The 25540-nt window shown below is 41.2% G+C and overlaps 1 protein-coding gene across 1 annotated transcript in view; it reads right to left on the bottom strand.

Moving 5' to 3' along the window:
* LOC124554755 (ras-like protein 2) overlaps positions 1-25540 on the bottom strand; it is an 88870-nt gene that overhangs the window by 9071 nt on the left and 54259 nt on the right. Inside the window, exon 3 of the mRNA XM_047128407.1 lies at positions 17475-17686. Coding sequence (XP_046984363.1) covers positions 17475-17686 — 212 coding nt within the window. The remainder of the gene's footprint in view (positions 1-17474; positions 17687-25540) is intronic.

The raw sequence follows: 25540 nt of genomic DNA, 5'->3' as shown, positions 1-25540 counted from the left end.
AGGACCAATGCTACCCCTGAGAAGGGAAAAAGAGCGGTCTGAGGTAACAGTACAAAAAGTATCAATTATTGCTCAAAGTGTGATTTCAGTACTTAAAATAAAAAAGCAAAATAAAGAAAGAAATGTTAGGTACTTTAGAAGCAGGTCATATTTCTGCATAGACATGCAATGTTTTGTGTCCAAAACAGAAATCCAAAAGTTAGAGCTTCAAAGTAGAGCTCTAAAATGTGTACATGACATACAAATAAATGCAGAAAATATAATTCTTACTTTAACTGTGTACTGGATTTTTAATACGTATCTCATTGGGGTCAAATGACACCTTCCCACTATCCTAGTGGGAATTATGATGAAAAAAGAAGTACTGTTTTTATGATGAAAAACCCCCATGTATACTGCTTAAAATATGGTGATACAAAGAGTTACAGCCATGTTGAACATGGATGTCTTATTAAACAATGAGAAATTTAATTTTATATTTCTGGTTATTCAATACAGTTTGTCTTCACTGCAAATAGCAGCCTATATAATAATAATAATAATAATAATAAACAATAATAGTAGTAGTAGTAGTAGTAGTAGTAGTAGTATATCTGTAGACATCTTTCATTACAAGTAATTGGACATGTCTTGGTGTTACAATTTATTAGCAACAAAATCAAAGTAATTCACTTATACAGACATTTACACACTTACAGGTCTCGAATGAAATGTATGGGAGCGACAAGGCTGTGGCCTTACAGTAGGAACCATCCTAATATTTGCCTGAAATAATTTAGGGAAACCATGGAAAACCTAAATCAGGATGGATGGATGGTTGGAAGGATGGATGGATGAAGATGGAGCCTCCATCCTCCTGAAAATGAAGCCTCTGTTTACAACAGTGCTACCTCATTCAGTTTACCCCTGATGTACAACACTGTTTTACAAGTAAGTTATTTAATGATGGAAAAGGCTAATGCTACACTGTTCGGTCATTTCTCTCTCCCAGTCACTGCACAAACTACACATGCATTGTTTCATAACTTTACATACACTATCAGTGGATGTCGGGACTGTTTTGTGCACCACAAGTTCCTATGTGCTAGCCTGAAAACTGAGTCAGTATTCCCCAATAAGCATGGAGATGCTGAGCTCAGCAAGAGGACAAGGTGTTAGTATTATACACTGCACAGCTTTGAGAGTGAGTTTTTCCAGATAAGGAATAATGTTAGATGGGTTGTTGTTGTTGTTGTTGTTGTTGTTGTTGTTGTTTTAGCAATTTCTTTAATCTCCTTTGGCAATTTATTGAACAGTTTTATTCCTTGGTAGAAAATGCTATTTTGAGTTTTATGTTTATTATTCTTGATAAAAGTAAGTTCAGTCTAGATCCCCTTCCACAGTCATGGACAGAAATGTTAGAGCAATAATTACCACTTATTTTTGATGTGTACTTCTGGTCAGTAAACATATTCAAACAGTGCAGTTAAAATCCCAGTGTTTTGAAGAGAGCTTTAGAATGAGCGCAACTACCTTTTACTTTTGGTACTATTCTTATGGTTCTTTTCTGCAGTTTAAAAATTGCATTCATATTTCGTGCATTTGATATCCAGGAAAGAATGTCATAGTTAAAGATTGAGTGTACATAGGAATAGTATGTAACTCAAAGACACTGGCTGCTACACACTGATGACAGGACTCCAGAGGCATAACACACTGGTGATACTCTGTTTGCAGGTATCTTTTTGTGTTCACACCAATTCAACTGAGAATCAATATTAGTTTCCAGAAATTCTGTATTTGTTACACTATTTACAGAGGTGCCATCAACATTTAACTGGACAGTGTCATTTTTCCTCTTCAAACTGAAATTTGTGCAATTTGTTTTCTTTATGTTCAATGTCACTTTATTGGTTATTGGCCAATTGTAAACTTACTTGTGGGTTTCATTTGCATTTTCTGCAAGGAGTTCTCTTGTTTTCTCAGTGACTATAACACTGGTGTCATCAGCAAAGAGAATTTCTTCTCCATAGCTAACACTAATGGGAAAGTCATTGATGTGTATCACGTACAGTATTGGTACTAAAACGCTACCCTGAGGAACTCTTATTTGAATGTATTTTGGCTCTGATAAGTGAGTTACTAAAACTTGAGACTTCTTGGAAGTATGTGTTATCTTTTTTTCTTTTGTACCCTATCTGCTATCTATGATCGGAACCAGTCATTAGCTACCCCACTTATACCCAACGCTTCTAGCTTATTTAGTAGACCCTTATGGCCAACAGTATCAAAAGCCATAGGAAGATCTAAAAATATGACTGACACACTCATGCTTGTCAAAAGCATCAACTACCTCTTTTTTCAATTCCACTACAGCTGATTCCACACTTCTACCATTTCGGAAACCAAACCGTGATTCACTTAAACGGTTGGATTTATTCAAGTAACTGATTCTATTATTTTTGAGAATGGTAACAGCAGGAAAATGGGCCTGTAGTTTTCTATGTCTTCTGCATCACCTTTCTTTATCAAATGTACAACTCTTGCCTGTTTAATACTTCAGAAATTTCCCTGATGTTAATGATTTGTTATGTTTTTTAGGGATCTTGTATACATGATATGCATTGTTTCAGTACACACATTGGTGCTTCATCTAGGCCTAATGACTTTATTTTTTAGTTTCTGTACAGTTTTACTGGCTTCATGCTCTGTAGTTGGTAGCAACAACATGGTACTTCATGCATAACTAGCTTAACACTCACTGCTTCGCTCGTAAACACTAAATGCTCTGCACAGATTTTTTTGTTTTTCTTTCCTCAAATTTTTATTTTGTTCACAAACTGCTAAACCTTCTAAATTTTTCATGCTAGTTAAGTCCATTTCCAACTGTACTCCTGACCAGAAAGCGATTGTGGTAGCTAAAGTCCAAGATTTTCTTTAATCGTGCCTCTTGCATTCTTGTGGTGATATTTCCATAGACATTTTCATCCCCTAACATATATTTTTTAAGTCTAACTGAGAAATGAAATGTCAGTTTTCATAGATTTAGTTTCAAATTTTTTTTACTATAATGAAATACTTTCTTAAAAATTTTCATCCCCCGTTTCACCCTCTTTGGGGTTGAATTTCCAAAAAACACTGACATGCATTTCTTTCAATTTTTAACAGAGAAACCAAATACAAATTATCAGAGATTTAACTTCAAAAATGCTTGCATAATATTTCCTTAAAAACTTCCAGCACCTACTTCACCCACATAGGGGTGGAATCTCCAAAAACAGTGAACCACATTTTTTTTATATTTTTTTTCTAACTGAGTAGTCAAACACCAGTTTTCATAGATGCAGCTTTCAAAATACTTTAGTAGTTCTTTAATGATGATCTACTCTTAATAAATCTTTCACCCATTCTTTCGTCCCCATAGGGGTTAAATTTCCAAAAATTCGAAACACATTTATTTATTTCTGAACGAGAAACCAAATACCAATTTTCATAGATCTAGCTCCCTTAACAGAGGCATATTTTCAAACAATCGTTTGTCCCCTATTTCATCCACTTAAGGTCGGAACTATGAAAAACCCCTTCTTAAACAAAGTCTACAGTACTTGGTCAACACCCTCTCCAAATTTCAAATTTCTACCCTTAGTGGTTTGGGCTGCATGAAGATGAGTTCAAAAATGTTCAAATGTGTGTGAAATCTTATGGGCCTTAACTGCTAAAGTCATCAGTCCCTAAGCTTACACACTACTTAACCTAAATTATCCTAAGGACAAACACACACAACCATGCCCGAGGGAGGACTCGAACCTCCGCCGGGACCAGCCGCACAGTCCATGACTGCAGCGCCCTAGACCGCTTGGCTAATCCCACGCGGCTGCATGAAGATGAGTGAGTAAGTGAGTGAGTAAGTATGCAAATCAGTCAGTCAGTCAGTCAGGACATTGCCTTTTATATATACAATTATTTATTCATATAGTTTGCTGGGTGGTTTGGAGCATTTATCACTTTATCCCTCTCTTTTACCAGTATGTTATTATGTCTTTGTTTGTCATTAAATGACTTTTTTGCAGCAATCAGCACCTTCCTATAAATATTTTTGTAACTATGATAGAAATTTTAAGACTTCTGGCTCATTAAGGCACTTTTTCATGGAACTTTGTTACTTAAGGATTTGGGAGGACTTCTTAATATCTGCTGTTATTCATTTGCTTTAGTGAGACATTGGTACCAATGTGGGTACATTTGGAAATGTCTTTTCAAAGCCCAATTTAAATAATGTTGAGAATTTAGATATTTTCACATTTACATTGGTTTTTCCATGCACTTCATCCCAGCTTCCATTTGCTAGTTCCTTTGAAAAATCTTGACACATTGCTTAATATATCAGAGATTCTCTCTCATACAATGGATCGTGCACCATTTTGAGGAAGAATATTTCTGTTTTAGCCTTTGAGCAGGTGCGCCGTTTATCATAATATGAGTGGGCACGCGGAATACATTGTACGTATGTAAGGAATAGCTGTCTTTATGTTACCGAGGTAGGTGTGCATTAGCAAAATCACAGTTTAATTCAACAATGACATAATAAACTTACATTTTATGAGCTAAAGCTTTAACTAAACAATAATAAAATAAACTTTCTGTATACCACTCTGTTACCACCTGAAAGTGTTACCTCATAGTGATGACCCACTCAAAGCATCAAACAGCACAGTTGCATCAGATCCCAGCCAACCACTTATTTAATGTCTAATTATCTCATAGACGAGTGCCTCATTAGGGGATTGTGCTGCCAACTTGTAATCTGGGTAATTTTCTTGCATGGACTGTAAATTATTTGTCACATAGCTCACGGTTTATTTTATATTACACCTGCTGACTTGAACATATGACAACACAGCTTACTACGGTATTAGCTGAAGCAGTAATGAAGGAATAGGTATGGGCTCCAATTTTAAAACAACAAGGGTTGGCACACTTTTTACTTAGGCACACTTGCTCAGGGGTTAAAATCAAATGTTGTATCTCAGGATAAAGAGCTTTGGCAAGAATTTTGGGACACACTATATGTAAAGAGATTGTATAGGATGAGAGACATTGTGTACCATAATCTCCCACAGTAAAGATTTTAATAAAAATACCTATGCATTACGTTAGTCAAAATGCACAATACAAACATGTTATTGAGCTTAACTTTTTGATTGCAGTGGACTACCATAAAAGTACAAGTAATACAAGCCCCAAGTATGATTGCCTGCTGCAGCATTTCACTACCTTAGGATCTGTGGTGTGGCTGACTACTGTAAATGTTCTGACACATATGCTAGATGATCATTTACATCTAGTGGAATACAGGTTCCATTTGATTGCAGTGCTACTATGGATTCTCACTAAACTTTATTGTTTGCTTTAAATCCAACAGATGGAGTCTCAGCATACAGTATGCGACTTCATTGTTAATTGTTTAATTGTGATGGGCCTGCAACAGACTTTCTAGTTTTTTTTTTGTAACTCCTAAAGTGCAATTCAGGTTTAGGTTGTGAGTTAGATTTAAGCGTTTTCAACAGCCCAACAGCCCACTTTATAGTTTCTTGTAAATTTAACAGATGGTGTTTCATAGCATATCCTGTTCGTTGTTGTTGTTGTTGTTGTTGCTGCTGCTGCTGCTGCTGTTACAGATGGCAGTATTAATGTAAATAAATACTCTCCCAGTACCTTGTTCAAAGCCTGGAACAACAAAAAGACTAAGAAATGATGAACCAATCAGAAAGTATTTCTCAATGGCAGCACATTTTTTGACAAGTATTTGGATGTACCATCTGAGTATATAACAGATGGTTTTAGGATTAATTACATCTTCTACAATGAACTATCCATTGTTATGAAGACAAACACCTATCTTACAAAATTTTTGAGGCTTTTGTGGCCCCTTATTTACAAATGGCCTGTTGACTTTTGTCTGAAGATCTTCAGTCAACATTTTTTAATGGTTTTTCTTCTCTTTCACCAGCACAAATGGCTGGCATTGTCAAAGGTTTACCCTATGTTGCTGGTGGCAGATTGGACTTGAGTGCACAGTTGGAAATTATACATACCTGTTGCACCAATGTTTGAGGGCTTTTCCCTGGTCATTACTACCATGGGTCAGTCCTTGTTCACTGCACCATGAGAATCTAGGAACCACATAGTGTGAGGCTTTCTTCTTTCTAGTTAAAACTACTGTTAGGTTTGTGAAAGACTGACACATATATGAAGGACTCAGGACATTTATTTGAGAATGTTGAAGAAACTAAAACTTTGACCAAACAACTTTGATATTGTTTATTTGTTTACCAAAGTGCCACTCTGTGCCGTTCTGGAATATATTGATTTTATTTTTCCGCAGGACATCACTGAGGTTTTTCATAAATGACTTACCATGAGCTGTGAACAGCCGGAAGGTGTCACTATATGTAGTCCCCCTTAGTTCAGTGGCTGTCAATTTTTTCATAGAGCACTTCAAAAAACAGGCACTGGACGTGGCTCCATAGCAACTTTAAATTTACAATGGAGGGACAAATAGCTTCCCTTTATAGGTTTGCTGGTTATGAGGGATGGTTAGAACTTGGGCCACAGCATGTATCCAAAACCAATAAATATGGACTAATACTTGCACAAACAGTCAAATACAGGATGCCCAGGTTAAATGTTCAATAATGTAAAATGTAATAATTTGAGAAGCAATTGAGATATTTATTGATAATATGTTTCTACAAGTATGGTAACTCAATTTTTTTGTCGCACCTAATACACATCATTAGCGGCACTGTGCAAATACAGCATAAAGATTACTTTCAAGTCGACCTAGAAGATCACAAATTGTCTGGCTGGCAAAGGATAAAACGGACCCATTTACAATGTGTGGAATACACCACATATTGAGTTCAGCTGAAAAAGTCTATGTCGGAATGACCGAACAATCCATCAATAACAGTATCACCAAACATATGCAGTACTGCAGCTTGTGGCAAATGAGAAACTTGCCATGGCAGAGTATGTGCTGTCACATATCAACCAGTGAATGAAATTCACCAGTTAATGGTCTCTTGCTATGGAGAAGCCACTGGCATTCATTCATAAACATGGCAATAGTTTTAAAAAGAATGAAGAAAGCCTCAAGGCAGGTGGATCCTGGATTTCTGTTCTGCAGCAAATGACTATTGCAGATAAGAAGGGCAGAACCACGGAGGTGTAGACCATAACTATTTTTTGGCACAGCTGAGTACATGCCACTGCTGTACCTAACACCAGAGGCCATAGAAGTGGGTCAGACCAGCACCAGCCAGATGTAGCTATAATGGGAGCTACCTGCGGATATGGCAAGTATTGACTCCAAGGTGTTGGGTTGATTACTACACATTGCAACAAAGTGGAGGCACCAGAGGCACAATAGTACTGATGCAGCAGAAAGGCAGAGCCACTGTGGCTGGTATGACGTAGTTCCTTCATGGCCCAGCCACAGTTCATTGTGGCTTATGTGACAAACAGATGCTGCAGCAAAATGACGACAGGCTGAGTCCTGACAAATACTCGTCATTTTTAGTTGAAGGTATCACAGTCTGCCAACCAACAGGCTGGAGGGGGGACTTACAACTGTTTACAGGTCTGTGCAGACCGGTAAGTGAGCACCTCTGGACTCTGTCACTGCTAGCTGCAGCCCTGCTGCTTGCACCGAGCTCAATGCTGTGAACTTGGTGCCCACCAACTGGCTGGTCACCTGGAGGCCTACTTCCTCTGCGGCCAGCCTCCTACCCAGGGGGTCGATCTTACAAGCCCAGGGCCGTGTAGCCACACGGCTGCCACTGTTTGCACAGGCAAACTCCTCACTGAATGCTTCTACTCGTATGGAAGGACACCGGTACTCCTGTGATCCCTCCCATTCACAGCGTGACCACAGTGCAATTTGGCAAGAACTGTCCAGTGCAGCTGTGAAGCCCATAATCTGCAGTGCAGGCAAACTGCTTACCGTCCACTGCAGTAGTTGGTCACCTTGTGAGGTCGCTGCCGTCATCACTCTACTGGCTGTCGATGACGCTCCACTCTGTGCCACTCACGGTGATGACTACTGACTTCTTCACATAAATGACTCAGTTCCACCAGCCACAACAGTTGTCATGCACTCCTGACAATTACAAGCAGTGTCAGACGTGCAACTGATGTCTGCAGCAGGTTCTCGAAGCACATCTACAGCTGCCACAATGTGCCGCATCAAAACCCATTTTATGGTGGATGCAGCAGACATGTATGTGGAGTGAGCAGGAACGAAGTTAGTTCTGGGCAATCTGATAGTATGGTTGACAATCTGAACTGCATAGGCTAGGCAGTTGTTTATGAGTTGCTTATGTTCCAGAAGTGATTTTATGGTACGGAGTGCAAGTTCTTCTGGGTGGAAGCAGTGCGACAGACACATGTAATGGTGTGAACGCTAAACGTGCTTGTCCTCATGTGGAGCTTTAAGAGCCTCTGTAGAGCTATGTTAAGCATTGGGGGTATTTTATGGGTTTATGCAGGGCAGTGCAAGTTGTGGATTCTTCCCATTGGATGCCGCCTTGTTAGACTACAATAATTACCAATTACATGGAATTGTTTCAAGTCTATCTTTCTGACTTTGCTCTCAGAATGGTAAGCAATTAGTGGGGCATGATACCTTGTTTGAGGGTAATGGTAATGAAACTGTGTTGTGTATGTGGGTAAACCAATCATATGATTTGTCTCTAAATTACTTATGTTTCTGGGAATGCTCTGCACTTAACTAGGAAACGATCTTCTTGATGTATACACTGAGATGACAAAAGTCGTGGGATACCAATATGCACACATTCAGATTTTGATAGCATTGCGTACACGATGTATAATAGGGCAGTGCATTGATGGAGCTTTCATTTGTACTCAGGTGATTCGTGTGAAAAGGTTTCCAATGTGATTATGGGCACACAATAGGAATTAACAGACTCTGAACGTGGAATGGTAGTTGGAGCTAGATGCACGGGACACTCCATTTCAGAAATTGATAGGAAATTCAACATTCTGAGATCCACAGTATCGAGAGCGTGCTGTGAATATCAAATTTCAGTCATTATCTCTCACCACAGACAACACACCAGCTGATGACCTTCACTTGATGACTGAGAATAATGGCGTTTGTATACAGTTGTCGGTGCTAACAGACAAGCAACACTGCACAAGATAACTGCAGCAATCAATGTGAGAACAAAGGTATCTGTTAGGGCAGTGTGGAAAATTAGGCATTAATGATCTATGGCAGCAGATGACTGATGCGATTGCTTTTGCTAACAGCATGTCATTACCTGCAGCACCTCTCCTGTGCTCGTGAACATATCGTTTGGAACCTAGACAAATGGAAGACTGTGACATGGGCAGACGAGTCCCAGTTTCGGTTGGTAAGAACTGATGGTAAGGTTAGAATGGGATGCAAACCCCACAAAGCCATGGACCCAGGTTGTCAACAAGGCACTGTGCAAACTGGTAGTCTGCCTGCTTAGCTGAGTGGCAACATGCTTGTCTCCTGTGCAAGCAGGCCAGGATTCGATTCCCTACCGGATTGGAGATTTTCTCCGCTCGTGGACTGGGTGCTGTGTTGTCTTCATCACCATTTCATCCTCATCACAGGTGCGCAAGTCGCCCAATGCGGCATCGAATGAAACAAGACTTGCACTTGGTGGCTGAACTTCCCCGAATGGGGCCTCCTGGTCAACAATGCCATATGCTCATTTCCATTTTTTGTGCAAACTGGTGGTGGCTCCAAAATGGCATGGGCTGTCTTTACATGAAATGGACTGTGTCCTATGGTCCAACTGAACTGATCACTGACAGGAAATAGTATGTTTGGTTACTTTGAGAGCATTTGCAGCCATTCATGGATTTTGTGTCCGGAACAATGATGGAATTTTTATGTATGACAATGCACCATGGCACTGAGCCACAACTGTTCATGATTAGTTTGAAAAATATTCTGGGCAATTCTAATGAATGATTTGCCCACCCAGATCGTCTCACATGAATGCCACTGAACACTTATGAAATAATCGAGAAGTCAGTTCATGAACAAAATGCTACACTGGCAACACTTTTGCAATTATGGATGGCTATGAAGGCAACATGGCTCAATATTTCTGCAGGGGAGTTCCAACAACTAGTTGAGTCCATGCTACGTCAAGCTGCTGCATTATGCAAAAGGAGGTTTCGAAGACTTTTGTCACCTCTCAGTGTATAAGGGACATGGCCGTGGACCCAACTTCTTGTTGGTGTGGATAACTGAAAGCAAAGCTTCCGGAGCAAATTAGAGTAATTTCAGTAAGAGGGAACCACTATGAATTTGCTGCTGATGTAGTTAACCCTTTTATGCATTGTACTCTAACTATTGCTATTTTTTACACCTTTTGGAGGGTTTGAGTTTTAATTTAATGGTGATTTATATAGACTGGTCAGCATAAATAATATTTTGACTATACTGCTTACATATGGCAGACTTACCTTGTTTCATTTTTCTAGAAGAAGGGGGGGGGGAAGGGGAGGGGGGGAAGGGGGGGGGGGGGGGGAACACACACACACACACACACACACACACACACACACACACACACACACACACACACACACACAATTTCTGGTAAATTGCTGATTATAAGGATCTCATTTTTTAACGCAAAAGGGTAAATTTCAGCAGAGCTCTGTGTCTGTTTAAAATTAATTCTGCTAAATTTGTGATAAGATGATGTCTTGTTAATGTAACAGATTCTGGAAGTTGTCAGGTTTGTAAGGTACAGTTCTGCAGGGGTTATATATTTCAAAAGAATAAATGGTAGTAACCTTAGCTGTACGTCTGTCCTTTTCTCTAGATCAGTCACTGCCAACAGGGCCTGGTCTCAGTTGCACCACAACAGGAAGCTATTGGTAATGTTAATAGTGTTACTGATGACCTTCACTGATGCACGGTAGAACTTAGTAACATTGTTTCAGTGAGGGGAAACTGTCACCAGAGATAAACAGCTGCAAGAATTGTCTGACATGAAGGACAAACCAACTAAACAACAGGCAAAATCACTATGATTTATTCGTGTGAGGTAGCACCACAACCAGCAAGGAAACCTAGCATCTCAAGGAGGACTCAGTGTGTGATTAGCTTTACTGGGAGGAAAATAGGTGCAATTATCTTTCAACAGATTGTGTGTAATAGTACCAAATGTGGTTTATTTGTGACGATAGTCTTAGGGGTGTGGTGGTTTGGAAAACACAAGGGAAGCTTTTATATATTTAATAAAGTTTCAGGATATGTACCAAAGCAGCAAGTAAAGAAGCTAGTGGACAGGTGGGAAGAAGTGCTGAACATTAGAGATCAACTGAATAGAACCATTAGCTGTGAAAAGGCAATTCATTAAAGAAATTTGTTAAGAGGGAAAGAGTTTTCCACTGTTATTTTTTTATCTGTTATGTGATGGGTCAATTGAGGAATGCATATGGGTAAGCAAGATGGGAAGTTCGGTGAACTTACAGCTACATGAGATGGACTGGATTATCCGTAGCCAATAAGGAATAGTTAAGTAAAATTTAGTATAGACACTGCCCGATAAGCCTAAGGAATTCATGAGTGAATCTATTTATTGTTAAGTAGTCATTAGGGGTGAGTTGAGAATAAAGAGTCTGGTAATATAAGTTTGCTAGTTTGTAAATGGTAATTTCATGCAGTAAAGGTCAATGTAAAAAGGAGAGAAGACAGTTCGCTTATCATGCGAGTATATGTAAGAAGGAGTGAAGCCAGGGGGCTAATCATGCAAGTGCTGTTTAGGTTAAGTATGCGGACAATGAACCTTGTCGTTTTAGATGACTGACGTCAGGAAAAAGCTGAATGTACTGTACATAACTATCAATTTGTAGGATGTATGTAAGTCTTCACAGGATTATCATAAGCTAAGATCCAGAGGCCAGATCTATAGTGCCACAACTATTTTTTGGCATAGCTGAGCAAATGCTGCTGTTGCAGCTAGTGTAAGGGGTCATGGAAGTGGGTCTGATCAGAGCCAGACAGACGCAGTTACAACAGCAGTTACAGGCTGCTATGGCAAGTACCGACTCCAATGCTTTGGGTTGATTACTACATGCTGCAATGAAGGAGCCACAAGAGGCATAATACCATTAATGCAAGAGAATGACAGAGCCACCGCAGCCTGAGTGACTTGTTTGTTTCATGTCTGAGCAATGGTTTGTCATGGATTACACGACAGAAACTGATGCTGTAGCAAAAGGAGGATGGGCCAATTCTGTATAAATACTCATCATTTTTAGTAAAAGGTATCACAGTCTGCCAGCTAACAGTCCAGAGGGGGGACCTACAACAGTCTATGAGCCTACACAGATAAGGAAGTCACCACCTCTGGATCCTACTGCTGCTAGCTGCAGCCCTGCTGCTTGTGCCAAGTTCAATTCTGTGGACTTAGTGCCCTCCAACTGGCAGGCCGCCTAGGGGGCTTACTTCAGCTGCTCCTGGTCTTACTTCAGCTGCTCCTGGTCTCCTACCCTGGGGATTGGCCAACAGAGTCCAGGCCCAGACCAGGCAGACACTCAGCTGCCACTGTCTCCTCGTGCCTACCTCAGCTTGCATGGACAGACACCAACGCTGCTGTGAGCCATCCCATTCACACTGCAACCACAATATGATTCAGACTGCCTCATCCAGTGTAGTTGGGTAATCTTTAGTCTGCATTGCAGGCAAACTGCTTGCCACCTACTACTGCAGTCAGCATCCTCATGGTGTCACTGCCATTATCACTCCACTGGCTGCGTGTCGTTGCTGACAGTCGCACCACTTCACAGGCTGCCTACAGTTTATGTTCTCGGGATGCCGACTTTCCTGAGCATCAGATACTGCTGTAGTTTACTGAGTAATAAATGAATACAATAACACTGATGTTTTCCTGTCGATGCATCAGCCAACTATCAAGCATCCACCGCCTATGCACTCCATTGCTATCCCGCCAAGGGTGGTATATTACCAGCTTTCTTACACTAACAACTCTGCTCCATCATCCATTGTAGTGGCTATCCACGTCTGGCCATTACAGCGGTAATGACTAGGCAAAAGCATGATATACATATATAATCTCCAGCTGTGAGCATGACTCCAGTCTGTCACCTACAATGCAGGGTGTACTTTTGACAATGCCAGCCATTCTTCGTGGCAAAATGTCAGTATAATCATTTACCAAATACAGGCTCAAGATTCTAAGTCAAAAGCCAACAGGAAATAGTTGAACACCTATTTTGATATTTGGTGTATCATTGGGTATCACATAGGATGTTGACTGCTTTGAATTGTAGATGCTGTCAAGATTTCCTTAAGGCAAGTTCTACATACCAGAGGTAATTTTCATTCGTTTCATTTCTGCACGCACATTCCAATGCTGCAATACATTTTTACATATTGTACAAAATTCCAAAAGATTTTTTCCTCTTCAAAACAATTACCTTTCTACCTGCAATGGCCACTCACTTAACACCACATCCAATAATCATATCTGTAAATTTAACAGTCAACAACACACATTACTTGCGTGCAGTAGGAAATACAACTGGGAACTGAACTATATTAGGGCAATTGTGAATAGTATTTCATAAGGGTGCATTCACAGCCTGTCATGGCATGTCTGGTGGAAACTTCCTGCATTGTATGATGGATTCACCACTGACTTTTGCTAAAATGAAAGAAACATCAGAATTCCTACAAAATGGTTTATAAAGTCATTATATGTTGGAATTAAGGTGGATCTACAGCTTGTGTAATAAAGCTTGAACTTGTAACTTTCCTCATCCTCTTGCCAGTTTCCTTATTGTTGTGTTATATGCACACTGTACTATGTGTTACAATGCAAATCCATAAGTTATCTACATCTACATGACTAATTCACAATTCACACTTAAGTGCTTGGCACAGGGTTCATCAAATCACTTTATCACTTTCAGACTATTTCTCTACCATTCAACTACCAAAAAGGTATATTCAGGCAGATAATATGACATATTTATGGTTCGATTGAAGTAACTTTGTGATGGACATTTAGTGAGTGGAAAAAAAAGGAGCTATCTGCACAGCCACTCTCAGACATTTTTTTGAGCACCACATGCCCACTATACTATAGAAACATGCAGAGCTTTATCAAATGTGGCTGGCTGCATGTTGGAAACTCTGCCCCTACCACTGCAATGTATCAGCCAAAAAGTTATTTTACTCCAGCTCAAACATATTTATAACATACAGAAACTCTCATTACAGCCATTTGATAACTCACAAAATGCATATGCAGTGCAAATAATGATCTTTCCTTTATGTGAAACTGTATCATCTGGCCTATAATGATTAGTTTATTTTACTTTAGCTAAAGATTTACATACAATTCACTTCAATCTACATTGAAAATTGCTTCTACTGTCTGTCAGACATTTAATTTTTGGAGGCAGATTATGAAACAGCTGTACCTAACTCTCTTTTATGTCAAATTAGATTCATTTAATGATAGTGAAGATTATTTTTCCTTTCATATTTTATTTATGAATTTACTTATTATTCTCAAATTCAAACATATTTTGGACAACAAATGTCATCTGTGTTTAATATGAGGGGAATTCAATAAATAATGCAACATATTCTTTTTTTCTGAAAGCAGGTTGGTTTTATTAAGGATTGCAATGCACCATATTATTCTTCACTGTTCTCGCTACAAAACCTTATTTTTCAACATAATCTCCGTTCAATATGACAGTCTTAAGCCACTTTACTGGGAGGGCCTCTATGCCCGCATGGTACCACTCTACTGGTCAACAATGGAGCCTATGTCTTGCTACATCAATAACCTCCCATTCATCCATGTACTGCTTCCCACAGACTGCATCCTTCATTGGGCCAAACAAATTGAAATCTGAAGGTGCAAGATCCAGGCTGTAGGGTGGATGTAGAAGGATGGTCCAATAAGTTTTGTAAGCTCTTGTCAGGTGCGCACACTTGCGTGGGGTATTGCATTGGAGAAGTTCATTAGAAATTTTGTGGCAATGAACATGCTGACGCTGTTTCTTCAATTTCCTGAGGGTAGCACAATACACTTCAGAGTTGGTCGTTGCATCATGAGGGAAAACATGAAACAGAATAACCCCTTCAGAGTACTAGAAGACTGTCACCATGACTTTACCGGCCGACAGTCCCACTTCGAGCTTTTTCTGAGAAAGAGAGGTGTGTGGCACCACTCCATGGATTGCCATTTTGTTTCTGGTTTGAAGTTATGAACACGTTTCGCTGCCTGTGACGATGTTAGACAAAAAATCATTGTGATCAGCCTCACAATGTGCAAGCAATTCCACACACATGGCCCTTTGTTGCTCTTTACAGTCTCCTGTTAGGTAGCAAGGAACCGAGTGAGCGCACACCTTGGAGTACTCCAACTGGTGGATAATTGTGTCAGCACTGTCAACTGAGATGTCCAGTTGTGCAGCGAGGTGTTTGTGATCCATCAAACATCTTGAATGAGAGTGTCTGCACATTCCAACATTGTGGGAGTCACAGTTGCACGAAGCCGGCTGGCATGTGGGAGATCAGACAGATTTGTGTGATCTAGTTGCGATGATGGCAACAGACACCCCTATGAATATCTGTGATGTTTTGGTTTTCTGCCAAAATAAATTCAATGACAGCTCTCTGCTTGGAACGCACCTCTGCTAGACACCAATTTGAAGGCTATATGTAGTGCCATCACCTCTTGGAACTTCACAAAGCTTTAGGGGCCAAAGAAAGAATATTTCCAATATCCCACAACAAATTGCGCAATTTTTCAACAGAAATTGGCTGAAAACAAAAGTGTTGCATTACTTGTTGAACACCCCTTGTATTTCAAAATGCTGAAACACATCGCTGTACAACCATTGTGTGTGAACATACACATAACTAATTACTTTGTTTTGCACAATGGATATGATTTTTCTAAGTGAGAAGTTATTTCAAAACACGACTCCACATGACATCGGCAACTGAAAAAAGTATGACGAATATATTGACATACTGATTCCTATGTCACTAAAGTTGGCAATTAGTTTTACGGTAAAAATTGCCAAACCTACATGTTTATCAGGGCTAATATAGGATTTTCAATTTGAAGTTTTCATTAAATAAGCACTCCCAAAAATTTATAACTTTCTACGTTGTCATTTCTAACTGGTAAGTTATATCAAATATATCAGCACAACACTGCCAAACCTCAAGAAGACTGCTTTGTGGAAATATCAAATAGAAGACAGTGGTGTTGGAAATAGAGTCTTGTACACAGGCACTGCTTTGGAATACATGTGTATGTGTTATACCACATATTAATCACATTTTACTGACAAAGTATGGATAAAGCAAAATTGATAATATTGTCCAGTTTTAGGCTATGCCAGTTTTGACAAAATTACTGATACATTGTGATGTATTTCAATTGAGACACTAGTATAGCACAAACTGTGTTGAGAAAGTTATGGTACTGATCCACCACCACTACCACTACCATTAGCAGCAGCAGCAGCATGTTTTCTACACACAGTCATTTTAAGGTAGTAGAAAGAGTAGGTGGAGATACACCTACAACAAGGATTACAACACATGCTACCAGTGTTCAATGCAAATTTGTTCAACTTTTTACCTGCAATACTTAATCTTCTGCTAATGTGTTGTGTTAAAGTCATGAACACTGTTTATGCCAGGATGTACAAAATAATGATGATGATGATGATGGTGGTGGTGGTGGTGGTGGTGGTGGTGGTGGTGATGATGATGGTGATAGTGATGAAGAAGAATAATTAAATTTTCTACATATTCTATTACTGGTTTAGGTAATCACACTCAATACTTAGGTTATACTAACCCAAAACACACACACCTTGTTTTCAGATATGAAATATGTTGGTGAGTTTTATTTATGATATGTCATCAGGTCTACACTTTTGCTAACGTTCATCAAATTTTTCTATTACATTTTTTTTTCTCTGGATTAATGGAAACCAGTTTTTCATCCATATACTCCTTTGACCTTTTGACCTATGAACACTTTCTTAATTTTTGTGGCACTTAAGGGAAGACTTATTCTGGTTCATCTCCAAGCGGTGGAAAAAATTTTTCAACAGCAATAGTTAGCCAGCATGCAGAGTAGGTAGTAGAATAAAGTATGACCACCACATTTTGCACCAGTGTCCTAAGGTAGATAAACAATCTCTCCACAGCATTTTATGGAATGATAATGTGCATTATTGTTGAGGATGATGTGTTCATTGGATAGAGATGTTGAATATGGCAAGTGATTGCATACCATAGAAATAAAAAATGGGGAACACAAAATTTTAAAATATATTAAGAAATGCAACTGACTTTTAAAATGGAATGAAACCTCAAGAAACAATTTTCTTAAATAAATGTATCTTACCACACGCTGATGCTCTAGGTCAGCCTTGTTTCCCACCATCAGCATTGGAAATTCTTCTCTGTCCTTCACTCTCAATATCTGTTTGTGGAATTTATATATCTCATCAAAACTTGCTTTATCTGTCACAGCAAATACAAGAAGGAAACCTTCACCAGATCTCATGTATTGTTCCCTCATGGCACTAAATTCTTCTTGGCCAGCTGTATCAAGGACTGTAGGAAACAGAATAATAGGTAAGTTCAAGCTCAGCAAAATTTATACAGATCATGCACAAAACATGCTTCATAGTAAAATATGAAAGAGGTGTGAAAAATCTAGTCTAATGACACACTGATTTCCACTGAACAGATGATATATACATCACAGCATGGAAGTAATGTATATGATCTGCTAAACCCTCTACACCATAAAACTAAGTTAGCTGGTCAGTCAAAGTGGTATTGTAGCTCTTAAAATAGAAACCGATTTTCTAAATGAAGATCTTTGGCTAAACGAAGCACAAAAATATGTGTAATATGCCATATCACAAACATTATCCTCCTTTTTCTCCACTGATGTTCCACATGTGGCAGTATTTGCTAATGTACAGGGCTATTACAAATGATTGAAACGATTTCATAAATTCACTGTAGCTCCACTCATTGACATATGGTCACGACACACTACAGATATGTAGAAAAACTCAAAGTTTTGTTCGGCTGAAGCCGCACTTCAGGATTCTGCCGCCAGAGCGCTCGAGAGCACAGTGAGACAAAATGGCGACAGGAGCCGAGAAAGCGTATGTCGTGCTTGAAATGCACTCACATCAGTCAGTCATAACAGTGCAACGACACTTCAGGACGAAGTTCAACAAAGATCCACCAACTGCCAACTCCATTCGGCGATGGTATGCGCAGTTTAAAGCTTCTGGATGCCTCTGTAAGGGGAAATCAACGGGTCAGCCTGCAGTGAGCGAAGAAACGGTTGAACGCGTGTGGGCAAGTTTCACCCGTAGCCCGCGGAAGTCGACAAATAAAGCAAGCAGGGAGCTAAACGTACCACAGCCGACGGTTTGGAAAATCTTACGGAAAAGGCTAAAGCAGAAGCCTCACCGTTTACAATTGCTACAAGCCCTGACACCCGATGACAAAGTCAAACGCTTTGAATTTTCGGCGCGGTTGCAACAGCTCATGGAAGAGGATGTGTTCAGTGCGAAACTTGTTTTCAGTGATGAAGCAACATTTTTTCTTAATGGTGAAGTGAACAGACACAATTTGCGAATCTGGGCAGTAGAGAATCCTCACGCATTCGTGCAGCAAACTCGCAATTCATCAAAAGTTAACACGTTTTGTGCAATCTCACGGTTTAAAGTTGACGGCCCCTTTTTCTTCTGCGAAAAAAAAAACGTTACAGGACACGTTTATCTGGACATGCTGGAAAATTGGCTGGAGACCGACAGCGCCGACTTCATCTTTCAACAGGATGGTGCTCCACCGCACTTCCATCATGATGTTCGGCATTTCTTAAACAGGAGATTGGAAAAACGATGGATCGGTCGTGGTGGAGATCATGACCAGCAATTCATGTCATGGCCTCCACGCTCTCCCGACTTAACCCCATGCGATTTCTTTCTGTGGGGTTATGTGAAAGATTCAGTGTTTAAACCTCCTCTACCAAGAAACGTGCCAGAACTGCGAGCTCGCATCAACGATGGTTTCGAACTCATTGATGGGGACATGCTGCGCCGAGTGTGGGAGGGACTTGATTATCGGCTTGATGTCTGCCGAATCACTAAAGCGGCACATATTGAACATTTGTGAATGCTTAAAAAAAAACTTTTTGAGTTTTTGTATGTGTGTGCAAAGCATTGTGAGAATATCTCAAATAATAAAGTTATTGTAGAGCTGTGAAATCGCTTCAATCATTTGTAATAACCCTGTAGTAAAATAAATTTATTGAGTAACAGCTCTTGTTGGTATATACAAAAATGTCTTCGTGAGGCTACTGAGTACAACTTAACCCTTAATTCACGAGGTGTGACCACACCTCAGACTGCATTAGACTTTTCTAACTTGCTCTCTAAGATCAATATTGGTAGAATGCTTTTATACAACCCCCTCCCCCCCCCCCCCCCTCCCACCATCCATAAATTGATTCTGACAGTCTGTGACTTCCAGCTGGTGGTCAGTGTTTACGCCAAAGACAGTACATTCCTGACTGACTCTGTGAAAATCATTATGCATTGACAGAAATCTACAGTGTCATTTCTGTTACTTAAAATAGGCAACTTTATCTGAAGATAGCAGACAATATAAACAGTGAGTGTGTTAGTTCTGCGAATATAAATGTAAATTGAGTAAAAAATGTATGATCTGTGAAAAAATCAGTACTGTATTTATTGTGATCAAGTACATTGTATATAATAATATCACTCAAGCATTGGAAAAAGGGGTCTAAAAATAGTGAACTACCAGTGTATATAATGAACTTAGTGCAATAGCCAACTCCAGGAAGGGTCTTTCAAAGCCATTTGAGTGTAGAAAGTTAAATGAGGAACCCATAAGAACAAACAATAAAATTAAGAATGCAAAATCATCAATAAGTGAACTCACTAATGAACTAAACAAACAGGAACTGCTAAAACACAATATTCTGCATGATCCAAACAATCGTAAGAGGACTAGGAACATGAAATGGAATGTTGCAAGCAATTGTGTTAACACTGGTGTTATGAAGTGAAGACTATTGTGGCGACTCCTTCCATTCACCTCCACCTGTAGCAGCAGACAACGGGCTGTGCTGAATGAAAATCAGCAATTAGTGAAAAGCCTGCTAGCCGAGGTACCACCGCCCGCCCCGCTCCCCCAGCACCATCGCTGGTCACTTCTGCCAGAGGTAGAGCTTAGACTGCCATGCTTTCTGGATGCCACATGTGCCGAACTGCTGCTCAACCAGTTGCTTATTCTGCTTAGACGAGGCAACACCTCTCGGCCATGTTCTCGGCTGCTCATCTCGTGCAATGCCAAATGACTCGCGTCATCGTCTGCCACACTTCGCCAGAATGTGTGTGGACAGCAGCATTTTGCACCTGCGTCTGGTGTTGTGGTTCTGTTAACGAGAGGATGACTACTCCATCTTCCACATCACCTTCTTTCGCAGGGCTTCCCTCGACGGCAGCTGTACCGAGCCTGATGCTGGACACCTGGTTCATTCCCACTGTAGCAGTAGTACCTTACCACTGTGTGGTGTGTGGTGTAAATAATCTAGTGAGGTGCAATGTGCACCAGGAGTACCAGGCGGGTTTGTTGGCCTTCCATCCCAGGCTGCTTTGGCACCCCTTTACTGCAAAGTGCACCACTGGAGTGAGTTTCCCCGTGCCACCAGTCAATGCTGGACAAACTACTGTAAACCATTCATTGTCCTCCCTGTTCAAAGACTCCATCATGCACGAGGACCCCCCCCCCCCCCCTCCCCTCACCTTGATTAAGAGGCAGTAACTTATTAAACTTTATTGTAGTTGTTAGCTTTTAGGAATAATATCTCCGAACCAGCTCGTGTGGCTCTTCCAGCACGTTTCATTATTTATTGTTGTCTTTATTACTTAGCACTCCTCTAAAGGCATGCATGCCCCTTAGGATCATAGGAAGTAATGTAAATTGTTCCTTCACTGGTGACCATCTGTAAACCAAAGTGCTGAGTCTCATTACTGAAAACCACTGGTTTTTATTTTTTATTCTTCTGATTAGTACATCCCACATGGTCACGAAATCCGTGCGTTTGGTAAGCCGGATGCTCTCACATTCGCACCCCTCCCCCCTCACACCTCTCACCACCTCCATTCACCTCCCACACCCCTCCACGCATGCCTTTCCCCTGAGCACACCACCACTCCCCCCCCCCCCCCCCCACACACACACACACGTGCACCCTCCACATGCACCACCGCTCCCCTCCTGCATCCCTCCACACACGCCATTCCTCCTCATGCACTACCATACCCCTCCACACACACTTTGCCTCTGCGCGTACCACCGCTCCCCCTACACACGACCTCCTCCGTGCACGCCATCACGCACTTCCGTGCCCGGACAAGTTACAGTTTTACTACACAGCATACTAGGCCCTCCTTCCCACAGCAACATATGGTGGAGAGTGTATTGCTTGGTCTACATTGTGCATGTCCCACTTAACTACTACTCCGCAATATTGCTTGCCAGCACCGTCCTGATATAAGGTGACTCTTACACAGAAGATTACAGCAACCAGCCACTTTCTATAATGCTATTTATTTACTTAGACAGCACCGTTACCAGTTTCGAACCGATAGGTTCACATTTTACGAGGGCAGTTCAATAAGTAATGCAACACATTTTTTTTTTTTTGAAACAGGGGTTGTTTTATTCAGCATTGAAATACACCAGGTTATTCCCCAGTCTTTTAGCTACACAACACTATTTTTCAATGTAATCTCCATTCAATGCTACGGCCTTACGCCACCTTGAAATGAGGGCCTGTATGCCTGCACGGTACCATTCCACTGGTCGATGTCAGAGCCAACGTCGTACGGCATCAATAACTTCTTCATCATCCGCGTAGTGCCTCCCACGGATTGCGTCCTTCATTGGGCCAAACATATGGAAATCCGACGGTGCGAGATCGGGGCTGTAGGGTGCATGAGGAAGAACAGTCTACTGAAGTTTTGTGAGCTGCTCTCGGGTGCGACTTGTGTGAGGTCTTGCGTTGTCATGAAGAAGAAGAAGTTCGTTCAGATTTTTGTGCCTACGAACACGCTGAAGTCATTTCTTCAATTTCTGAAGAGTAGCACAATACACTTCAGAGTTGATCGTTTGACCATGGGGAAGGACATCGAACAGAATAGGTCTATAGTTCTGGCTTTAAACTTTTTCTTGGTAGGGGAGTGGGTGTGGCGCCACTACATTGATTGCCGTTTTGTATCAGGTTCGAAGTGATGAACCCATGTTTCATCGCCTGTAACAATCTTTGACAAGAAATTGTCACCCTCAGCCACATGACGAGCAAGCAATTCCGCACAGATGGTTCTCCTTTGCTCTTTATGGTGTTCGGTTGGACAACGAGGGACGCAGCGGGAACAAACCTTTGAATATCCCAACTGGTGAACAATTGTGACAGCACTACCAACAGAGATGTCAAGTTGAGCACTGAGTTGTTTGATGGTGATCCGTCGATCATCTCGAACGAGTGTGTTCGCACGCTCCGCCATTGCAGGAGTCACAGCTGTGCACGACCGGCCCGCACGCGGGAGATCAGACAGTCTTGCTTGACCTTGCGGGGATGATGACACACGCTTTGCCCAACGACTCACCGTGCTTTTGTCCACTGCCAGATCACCGTAGACATTCTGCAAGCGCCTATGAATATCTGAGATGCCCTGGTTTTCCGCCAAAAGAAACTCGATCACTGCCCGTTGTTTGCAACACACATCCGTTACAGATGCCATTTTAACAGCTCCGTACAGCGCTGCCACCTGTCGGAAGTCAATGAAACTATACGAGACGAAGTGGGAATGTTTGAAAATATTCCACAAGAAATTTCCGGTTTTTTCAACCAAAAATGGCCGAGAAAAAAAATGTGTTGCATTACTTATTGAACTGCCCTCGTACATTACATTTTGTGTTTTGTTTCCCCACCTGATGAAACTTCCTTGGGGTGGTGATGCTCTACAACCAAACAAAATGTGAGACGTCTTTTTAATTGTAATTGTGTCTATTATGATTTTAAGTTATGTAAACAAATTATTATTATCAAATGGAAGATGTTTTGGTTACATACAATGAAGAATCCGCACCATTACATTTCAGTGCAGGTTGCTTACATCTTGCGCACATGGTGTAATTCACCCTTCACACACTAAGAAGTTTTATCACATGACAATATTACAACCATAACAATGCCAAAGACTTCCACTCTCAGAGATATTTCATTATGTACATGTATGTGACAGTAGATATTTACTTGCTATTTACATTGAAGGAGAACTGATTAAAATCAAGATAAACAAATAAAGCAGTCAGTTATAAAGTGTTACTGCAGTGTCTTGTTATTATTATATTGGCTTTGAAGGCTAAGGCATTAGTTTCCCTGGAATTTAATTTAGCAGCATCACATGCAAGTTTAGTAGATGCAATAAGGCATTCCAAGTTATTGGCGTTAAGTCTGGGCTCTATGTTATGCTTTAGACCTTTGTTTATGAAAGCAAGTTCATTATTTGTAAAATTGATATTAGTTGAGTTAATAGTTCTTTCATGAATCTGATGTTGGCTGCCATGTGAAGTTTTGGAGGGGAGGTTACCTTTCTTCAGTTTCAAAGTACCTAGTTTTTTCATTCTTTTTCAGTGACGTTCTCTATGTATTGCAAGATGTAGCAGAATTGAAAGCTGGAGAGGCAATTTCCAAGCTGCAAGTGTAGACTGTACAGCTGCTTGTTGAGAAGTTTTTTCTTTTTATACAGCATTTTGATCTCTGTACTGAGCGACATGATTTCACATTTTGCTTTAATTATTTTGGTGCTACTGGTTTTTGAGTTAATCTTTACTTTCATGTAGTTTGGTGTTACCTCATATCATCTTTGTATGCATACCTCCATGTGATACACATTCCCTCTCCTATGCCATTCATGCCCAAAGGGCTCTCTGGCCAGCAGCCCCGTTACCCCTACCACCCCAGCACCTACGAGCTGTCAGAACTTCACACACAACTCAGCACTTCAGAACCGCTGGACTCGGCTGGGCACCCAGCACAGGCCAACTCTGCAGAATCCCCCCCCCCCCCCCCCTTTCCACAATCAAACGGCTGCTAATTTGCCCTCCATCAACCCACAAGACCCATGTGTGTGGTTTGTGCTCTATGGTGCAAGGTGCTCTATTACGAGCAATGAAATGAAATTCAGTATGGTTGTCGGTCACCTTGACCTGACCACTGCTGCCCAAGTCTGTGATGTTACTTCACACTGACACCCCCTCCCCCCTCCAGCAGCTATACCAAACTAAAAGAATGCATCACATCCAGCTTCGTGCTTTTGGAGCTGCAACGGGCACATCTCTGTTGCTGGATGACATCTGAGCTCTCACTGAACTGCATATCCTCCCCGAAGGTCTGCTCCTAAATTGCTGGTTGGAGAACCTTCCTGCCCCCATACGGGCTGCAATGGCCTTGCACGCCCATTTATCGTTACGTGACACAAATGTCTTGGCCGAAACCCTGAACTCCTTCCTCACTGTGGCTTCAGTGTGGAACACTGGTCATCACCCAGTGGCTCCAGCTGGCTATTCACTCACACCTCCCACCCCACCTCCAGACCCCCATGTACATGACGTCACTTGTGCCACCTACCACTAACGACCCTCTGCCCAGCACGCAGACCCCCGACCTCTATCAGATCCTAATGAACCTGATCTTCAAAATGGTAGCACTCACTACCGGCATCACCCACCTACACCTCACACATCTGCCACCAGGTGATGACCACTAGGCGCAGCTTGTTGGTACCACTAGAGGTTTGGCAAGAACACCACCAACTGAAGACCTCTGTGCTCCTAGTCCCCAAACCACGGCAGCCACTGACAGTAGGTGCAACCTGAATGACACTAGTTCCCCTGTCCACTGCCTCATCAACACCAGCTCTGATTTATCCATATTTACCCACAAACTACCCTTAAATCACGACCCCATCCTCTCCCCTGGTCATCACTGCCAACAACAACTCTGTTATCCCTACCTAAGGTGTGCATACCAACTTGCTCGATTTAGGCCTTCAGTAGGAACTCCTGCAGACCTTCACAGTCACAGATGTTACTGACCTCATTTTGGGTGCTGACTTCCTCCGTCATTACTGTCTACTGGCTGACATTGCGAAGCACCATTTAGTCAATAGCACCTCAGGTAGGTCTGTCTGATGCAGCTCCTGTCTCATCACATGTTTTGCAGTGCAACAGCTCACGATTTTTGGACCATATGCTCCACTCCTTTCAGAATCCCCAACCCCCTCCTCATCTAGCCACTAAGTGCCCACCAGAATGTTCAGCATGACACTCTACCCTCTGCCATAA

Source organism: Schistocerca americana, chromosome X (assembly GCF_021461395.2).
Source record: "Schistocerca americana isolate TAMUIC-IGC-003095 chromosome X, iqSchAmer2.1, whole genome shotgun sequence".
Classification (NCBI taxonomy): Eukaryota; Metazoa; Arthropoda; class Insecta; order Orthoptera; family Acrididae; genus Schistocerca; species Schistocerca americana.
This window is presented reverse-complemented; position numbering and strand designations above follow the sequence as displayed.